Source organism: Labrus mixtus, chromosome 8 (genome assembly GCF_963584025.1).
Source record: "Labrus mixtus chromosome 8, fLabMix1.1, whole genome shotgun sequence".
Classification (NCBI taxonomy): Eukaryota; Metazoa; Chordata; class Actinopteri; order Labriformes; family Labridae; genus Labrus; species Labrus mixtus.
The window spans coordinates 20,513,099-20,521,015 of NC_083619.1; the positions used below are offsets into that span (position 1 = coordinate 20,513,099).

At 36.8% G+C, this 7,917-nt stretch overlaps 2 protein-coding genes across 3 annotated transcripts; one reads left to right on the top strand and one right to left on the bottom strand.

Moving 5' to 3' along the window:
- Nucleotides 1–4,568, top strand: bag1 (BCL2 associated athanogene 1). Its single transcript, XM_061045037.1, has 7 exons — nucleotides 1–123; nucleotides 1,888–2,016; nucleotides 2,597–2,679; nucleotides 2,748–2,861; nucleotides 2,969–3,076; nucleotides 3,161–3,223; nucleotides 3,303–4,568. Exons 1-7 carry the CDS (start codon nucleotides 87–89, stop codon nucleotides 3,390–3,392), a joined length of 624 nt encoding a protein of 207 aa, XP_060901020.1. The 5' UTR covers nucleotides 1–86; the 3' UTR covers nucleotides 3,393–4,568.
- Nucleotides 4,569–4,645: 77 nt separating this feature from the next.
- On the bottom strand, nucleotides 4,646–7,348 carry myl12.2 (myosin, light chain 12, genome duplicate 2). Of its 2 annotated transcripts, none has more exons than XM_061045039.1 (4): nucleotides 7,199–7,348; nucleotides 5,661–5,869; nucleotides 5,305–5,466; nucleotides 4,646–5,111 (listed from the first exon to the last, which is right to left on the bottom strand). In XM_061045039.1, exons 2-4 carry the CDS (start codon nucleotides 5,842–5,844, stop codon nucleotides 4,924–4,926), a joined length of 534 nt encoding a protein of 177 aa, XP_060901022.1. In that variant the 5' UTR covers nucleotides 5,845–5,869; nucleotides 7,199–7,348; the 3' UTR covers nucleotides 4,646–4,923. The 2 variants fall into 2 exon arrangements, with proteins under 2 accessions (XP_060901022.1, XP_060901023.1); XM_061045040.1 differs by having other exon boundaries at nucleotides 4,646–5,096; nucleotides 7,199–7,347.
- Between the last annotated feature and the right edge of the window lie 569 nt (nucleotides 7,349–7,917).

Genomic DNA, 7,917 nt, shown 5'->3' on the forward strand with positions numbered 1-7,917 from the left:
TGTCAATCCCGGAAGTAGTTAGCAACCAGCAACTGTTAGCACGCTGTGTGATTTATGTTGTGATAAATAGACGCCAGAAAAGAAACATGTCAGCGCAAACGATAACAGTGACAGTTGCATACGGTAATCAGTTTTGGTTTATTGTCGTGAATGTATTTAAAGTGGGTAGATAGACATGAGAATGTGAGTCACTACCGACCGCACATCGCTAGTAGGAAATGGTTAGCTAAGGTTAGCTTTTACCAAAGATGAGCGACTAACTCAGTTCTGTCTTTGACTTATTCACCTTTCTACTCTACATGCATGAATACAGTTTAAACAACCTGAAGGGCACATGCTCTCGACAGAGTATGTGTTCCTCAGATTTGATCTGTAGATGCTCATTTTGTCGATATAAAATCTTAGAATCAGATTGTATAAAATGCATGTATTTGATTTTCTTTCAGTGAAGACTTCACCTTTTGTACTATACAGCTATACTTCTACAAATATACTTATACAGATATACTTATACAGCTATACTTATACAGATATACTTATACAGCTATACTTATACAGATATACTTATACAGATATACTTATACAAATATACTTATACACTTATACAGATATACTTATACAGCTATACTTAAACAGATATACTTATACACTTATACAGATATACTTATACAGATATACTTAAACAGATATACTTATACACTTATACAGATATACTTATACAGATATACTTAAACAGATATATACAGATATACTTATACAAATATACTTATACACTTATACAGATATACTTAAACAGATATACTTATACACTTATACAGATATACTTATACAGATATACTTAAACAGATATACTTATACACTTATACAGATATACTTATACAGCTATACTTAAACAGATATACTTATACACTTATACAGATATACTTATACAGATATACTTAAACAGATATATACAGATATACTTATACAGATATACTTATACAAATATACTTATACACTTATACAGATATACTTATACAGATATACTTAAACAGATATACTTATACACTTATACAGATATACTTAAACAGATATACTTATACACTTATACAGATATACTTATACAGATATACTTATACAGATATACTTATACAGCTATACTTAAACAGATATACTTATACACTTATACAGATATACTTATACAGATATACTTAAACAGATATATACAGATATACTTATACAAATATACTTATACAGATATACTTATACAGCTATACTTAAACAGATATACTTATACAGATATACTTATACACTTATACAGATATACTTATACAGCTATACTTAAACAGATATACTTATACACTTATACAGATATACTTATACAGATATACTTATACAGCTATACTTAAACAGATATACTTATACACTTATACAGATACACTTATACAGATATACTTATACAGATATACTTATACACTTATACAGATATACTTATACACTTATACAGATATACTTATACAGATATACTTATACAGATATACTTATACAGCTATACTTAAACAGATATACTTATACACTTATACAGATACACTTATACAGATATACTTATACAGATATACTTATACACTTATACAGATATACTTATACACTTATACAGATATACTTATACACTTATACAGATATACTTATACACTTATACAGATACACTTATACAGATATACTTATACAGATATACTTGTACAGATATACTTGATGTTTTGCCATTGTTGTAAAACTTGAGTTTAACATGTATATATTACATTATTTACATGTTCTTTAAATTGTTGCACCACTTAAAAACACATTTCCATATGAGCGAGTTTTCAATCTGACATTTGTAGTTGTGTGATTGCTTTCCTCATGTTCCAGGATCCACAAAGCACAGCATCACATTGACCGGGGAAGACGATGGCAAGGGTCCAACAGTCAAAGAACTGGCAGATGCTCTTACACAAGCAACTGGAGTACCTCAAACATCACAGAAACTGATATTCAAAGGTAGTGTTGGAGCCATGGATTGATATAATTGTCTTTGTGGTATTTATTTAAGGTTAAGGTAGTCTGTTATATATTGGTGTTTTGGGTTATTGATTATTATATCATTTATTACTATTGTGTTGAGTGGGGGGATATCGGGTCACATGGGTATGGGCGGAGATGTGTTGATTTAACTCACCTGTTCACCTTTTATTCTCGGTGGAAGAGAGGGGGTGAGCTGGGTTGCCGTATTTTTTGTTGACCGCTATTGTTTCTGGTTCACTGTGATTATGAGTTAATGCACGTTATCATAAGTTAAGTTGATTATCTTTTTTACGTTAATAAAAAAGTCAAACTTATTTTTACGTATCACAGTATTCTTTTGAAAGCGCGTCGGACAAAGATATTAGGCCCAACCTTAGCCTCTCAGTGGCTTCATCTTCAGGAACGCCGCTACAGGAAGTCTGCAGGCTGCTCTTGTCTTTCAAAGCCAAATGAACTTGAATATGTCTCACCCTTAACTTGACTTTTTTTTAGGGCCCGAGCGAGGACCCTCTTGAAACCCAAATGATTATCATTTTTATTCTTCCTTGAATTTCAGGAAAATCTCTCAAGGACATGGAGGAGAGTCTGACCAGCTATGGAGTAAAAGAAGGCTGCAAGCTCATGATGATTGGCAAGCGGGTAAGACCACATTACATTAGTAGAGTCTCTGATGCTCCCCTCTGATATTAACTATAATTTACAAACAGAACAGTCCCGAGGAAGAAGTCGAACTGAAGAAGCTGAAAGACATCGAGAAGTCTGTTGAACAGACGGCCAAAAAACTGGAGAAGGTAGACGGAGAGTTGACCGGACTCAAGAATGTATGTAATCTGTTGTGGTTTTAAATATTCCTAATTTCCTTCATGGTCAAATCTTTTCTGATTATTTGTGTTTAATTTACTGTTAACATTTTTTCCCCCCCGCGCAGGGCTTCCTTGCCAAAGACCTCCAGGCAGAGGCATTGGGTAAACTTGACCACCGAGTGAAAATAGCAGCAGAACAGTTCATGAAGATCCTGGAGCAGATTGATACTCTGGTAATCTATTTTTGTTCAGGCGTTTATGTTTGTGTAGCATTTATTTATACACTTACTTATAACTCTGTATCACCTTTATAACAGAGTCTTCCTGAAAATTTCAATGACTGCAGAATGAAGAAAAAGGGACTTGTAAAGACGGTGCAGGTAAACACCTTTTAAGTGACACTAAAACCCATGAAAATGCTGAGATATATTATCAAATGTGATTATTGTCCATCAACAGGATTTCTTGGCCCAGTGTGACAAGATCGAGGCTTGCATATCAGACCACCTATCAAAGATCCAGTCGAAAAATCTCGCTTTGGCGGAGTAGAGCCAACAGTCTCAAATAGCATGTGATATACATTGCTCTGTGAGCAACTGCAAAGTGTACAGAAAATGTGGAGCAGCTCCTTGTCTATTTATTGTTGCGGTGTATTGAATGAGAGAATTCCTAGAATTTGATGTCAGCCACATCTGGGTTATGTTGTCTGGGTTACAGACTGATATGAGATGCACCCTTGTTCCCACAGTTGCACTATGAAAGGATCAGAAGTGCTTTAAATTGTGGCCGATCCCCTTAAAGCAAACCAAACTCATGATCATAAAACTGCCACGTTCAAATGATTATCAGAATTATCCATAAATATGTCAGAACTGTTGCCAGTGTATCAGCTAATAACTCTGTAAGAAAATAGAGAAATAGTTTTGTTTTTCTTTTCATTGTGATATTCCAACTGTTAATTGTTTAAAAAACACATTTGCTACACCTAGGGTCAAAAGTATGTGAGCAGACACGGGGGCCGGATAGTCTCGTGGTTATGTTGCATGCCCCATGTATAAAGGCTAGTCCTCTTTGCAGCGGCTGTGGGTTTGAATCTGACCTCGGCCCTTTGCTGCATGTCATCCCCCTGCTCTCTCCTTCCAACATGTCCTGTCTCTCTTTAGCTGTCCTATCCATTAACGGCACAATGGCCCAACACAAATATCTTTAAACAAAGGTAAGGGTTTTTAACTTTCCTAACAGAATGTTGGAACTTGGGTGCAGAAATGAACCTGATGATTGGCTATAAGAGGGGACTTGAAATCGTCCCAGTTCAGAGTGTCAGGCTGTGTGTGCTATCACCAAGCAGGGAAAATGCATTTTTTTGTCTGTGTGCATAAGGGAAATCTCATGTTTTCACTGAAAGGTGGTCCCTGTTTTTGTCTGATAAGGATTGTTGCTGGGGGACATTTAATTATATCAATGACATTAGGCAAATTTGAGAATAAGTACTTGTAACTTGAGCCCACAGCAGAAAAATAAGTACATGGTGCTGTTCATACATTTGGCCATAGTGTATGTAAATGTATTTGTTGTACATTTAATTCAACACCTTCTGTTAAATCCAGTAATTGATCCTGTGTTATCATGTAACTTTTGAATTGACTGGAATGGGAAATGCTTTAAACCAACGCTGACACGTGTTTTGGTTTGTTTTAAAATAAAAGATTTTTGGAAAATCTGTGATTCATCTGAGACCGCAATTTTATCTGCAAACATGTACCTGCCGTAAAATGACAAATGATTCAGCAAAACCAAAGCAGTCATGATAACAGATGTCTTGTTTCAGTTTATTTCCAGCTTTATCCATGGTAGCTTATACAGACCCTTTTAGTGGTGTTTTCACAGATGTGCAAATGAGCTTTTGAGGAGTTAGAGGGGGGGGGGTCCAACAAGCAGCTTAAACATATGACCTTCAGTGAGCTATACCACAGTGAAGCTTGTCAGGAGCCACATAACAGGATATAGCTGTTCTAAGTAGAGACCCAATAAAGATACACAGATTATACAGAATACGCTTCATCCAGAGCTGCTACAGTCACTAATCATCTCTGTCCTTGGCACCGTGCTTTAATATGCGCGTGAATGCTACGTAGTTAAAGTTGCCTTTCTTATCAATGGGCGCTTCTCGGAATAGCTCATCCACTTCTTCATCTGAAAATCTGTCACCCATTGTAGTGAGCAGCTCTCTCAGGTACTCTTCCTGGATCACACCTGCAGGAGAAGACACTTTTCATAAAAGTGAGGTGAAAGTCAAACTTAGGCATTATGCATTTAAGGTTGCTGCAATGTCTAACATCAAAAAATACATTTCATTATTTTTTTTTGCTTCTTTAAAACAGGGGGAAAAAAGACTAACTATAACTGTTTAGTCAACAGTGTTCGTTTAATTTGTCATTTTAATTTTAATACTTAAACCCACCTGTGCCCTCCTCGTCAAAACAGGCAAAAGCGTTGCGGATTACATCCTCAGGATCTGTGCCATTCAACTTCTCTCCAAACATGGTAAGGAACATTGTGAAGTTTATGGGGCCGGGCGCTTCATTCATCATTGTCTCCAAGTAGTCTTCTGTAGGGTTCTTACCTGAGAATGGTCAGTCATTGAGATTCATGACATTTGCTTTCACCCACTACCCACACTCAGAACAAAAATGCTTCACAGAGAAAAAAGTTGTAATATTTGTTCCACCAAGATTTCCTTTCGTAATCTCATAATAAACAAACTTCCTTGAGCACAGACGTGAAAGTTAATAACACAGACTGTAGTCGAAATTTTACCTAATGAGGCCAGCATATCATGGAGGTCTTCTTTGTCAATAAAGCCGTCCCTGTTTTGGTCGATCATGTTGAAAGCCTCCTTAAACTCCTGAATTTGGGACTGATCAAACATGGCAAACACATTGGACGTGGCACGCTGAGGCCGCTTCTTGGTGTTCTTTCCCTTGGCCCTTTTGCTCGACATGTTGGCGGTTGGTAGGTCCCCCCTCCTGTAATATAGACAAGATAAAGGCTGTCAACTAGAGCTTTGTATGATCTAAAATCTACATCTTGAGGAAGCTTAGGTCTTTTAATGTGTGTCGCAAAATGTTATCCATGTTTTATCAGACTGTTGTGGCAAGTGCCATTTTCTTTGCAGCCGTCTGTTGGGGCAGCAGCATCAGGGCTTGTGACTCTAAAAAGCCTAACAAGCTGATTAGGAGGGCTGGCTCTGTGCTGGGGACTCGCTGTGGAGACCCTGGAGGTGGTGATGGGGAGAAGGATGATACAGAAACTGTTGAACATTATGGACAATAACATGCATCCCTCACACAATCTCGTGTGAACAAAAGAGTGTTTTTAGTGGGAGGCTACGGCAGCTAAGCTTTATAACGACTCCCCTTTAAGTAAGAACAGAAGACATTTAAACTTTTAAACTTTAGCCTGAGTTGCATATATCATATATCAAACTGTATTGTGGGCTCATGTTTTTTTGTATGGGTGGGATATGTATGTATATATGTGTTGTGTTGTGTGTTTGTATGTATGCTGGCTGCTGGAACACCTAAATTTCCCTGCTGGGATGGATAAAGTATATCTTATCTTATCTTATCTTATTACTTTGTCATATTTATCTTGATAACCATGCATTTAAGTCTGAAATGTATACAGGTTACAGGTCAGTCTTTTTATATCGTAGATACCTTTTCTTGATTGATTGCAGAAACATAATGTCCATGCACCAATTTCTTAAACTATGGCTCAATCTATCTGGACTATGAAGATGCTGCCAAAACAATGCTGTAATTTATTGTGTCTCTGATCAGCTTTTGTTTTGTAATGAATTCAATAAGACAGGAGAGCAGAAACAGAAAGACTGCATGTCTGTATTTAACAAAGTTGTAAGCTTTTGGCTATATACTTATTTGAGTTATACATGAATGAAGATAGAAAGACAAGATAAACATTAAAAGTCATGTGTAATAAAAATAAATGGTAAATATTCACCACCAGGTTTACAAAACATTTGTTGTTAGATTTAGCCTGCTACATACTGCAATTGAGATCAATAACTAGAACAAACATTTAGCAGAAATGACTGTATTTACTAAAATGATTTCATAAGTCTGGGTTGTGACTTTACTTTGTAAGTCAAGAACCTTCAAAAATAACAGATAAGTTAGCGTTATCTTAAGATAGCATTACTTAGCCAGCTAGCCCTGTGTTGACCTTAATAACTGACTGACCAGGCTAGCCTTCACAAGCTAACCGAGATCAATTCAAAAGGTAACACTCTTATCTAGGCTGCACAATACCCCGGAGTGAAATAAATCAACTACCTTACAGAAAACTTGCGTTACTGTCAAAGGGCTGATCAGCAGAGGAGCATCCACAGGCTGATGAAGAGAACGACCATCAGTGTTTTAGTTCCTCTTCCCGAAACTGACCAATCAGAGCGGAGATGGAAGGAGCCAAGAGTCTGGAACGTTCCATGTTGCGTTCACGATTATCTGTTCTTTTAAATTCACCTGAGGGGCAAAGTTTAAATATTGATAAATGGGTTTAAAAAAAAAAAAGATATTTAGGATTGTTACATTCACACTAATACATTTGAACAGCCCTTGTTTCAAGATGTGTGATGATAACAATAATTTATGAAGTTCACTTGCTCCTACGCCAGGTGGCAGCAGTGGCTAACAAACGCCTTGGCTGGAAATCTTATTTTTTTTACTTGCGCTTTTTGACTGTCAGTGTTCAGTTTTCTGCGTAGCCTTTGCACACAGTACTGTTGGATAACTGAGCTGAAAAAGAAACTCTAATGGTTCTTGGCTACATTTGTGGTACAGCCTGTAGGTCCATGTGTTAAAATACGAGACATTTGACAGCATGTTAATTCAAAGCTTCTGGGTCCGTGGCCCAGTTTTTTTTTTTTAGAGAAGGCCTTGGGAGAAATCACGCCATTCAATTCAATTCAACAGGTAGCAACACCTTAACAACTGCAGCTCCTCTTCTAGTCATTTCTAATTCACTGGGTCCCCGATGACACACCAGAAGTCTC

Excerpts from the sequence above, each read along its gene's own strand:
- bag1 (XM_061045037.1), top strand. The coding sequence starts at position 87 with ATGTCAGCGCAAACGATAACAGTGACAGTTGCATACG. Across the intron at positions 2,017-2,596 it reads ACAGAAACTGATATTCAAAG|GAAAATCTCTCAAGGACATG; the intron begins GTAGTGTTGGAG and ends CTTGAATTTCAG. Across the intron at positions 3,224-3,302 it reads GACTTGTAAAGACGGTGCAG|GATTTCTTGGCCCAGTGTGA; the intron begins GTAAACACCTTT and ends GTCCATCAACAG.
- myl12.2 (XM_061045039.1), bottom strand. The coding sequence starts at position 5,844 with ATGTCGAGCAAAAGGGCCAAGGGAAAGAACACCAAGAAGCGGCCTCAG. Across the intron at positions 5,467-5,660 it reads TGATATGCTGGCCTCATTAG|GTAAGAACCCTACAGAAGAC; the intron begins GTAAAATTTCGA and ends GACCATTCTCAG. Across the intron at positions 5,112-5,304 it reads TTTTGACGAGGAGGGCACAG|TGTCTTCTCCTGCAGGTGTG; the intron begins GTGGGTTTAAGT and ends TTTTATGAAAAG.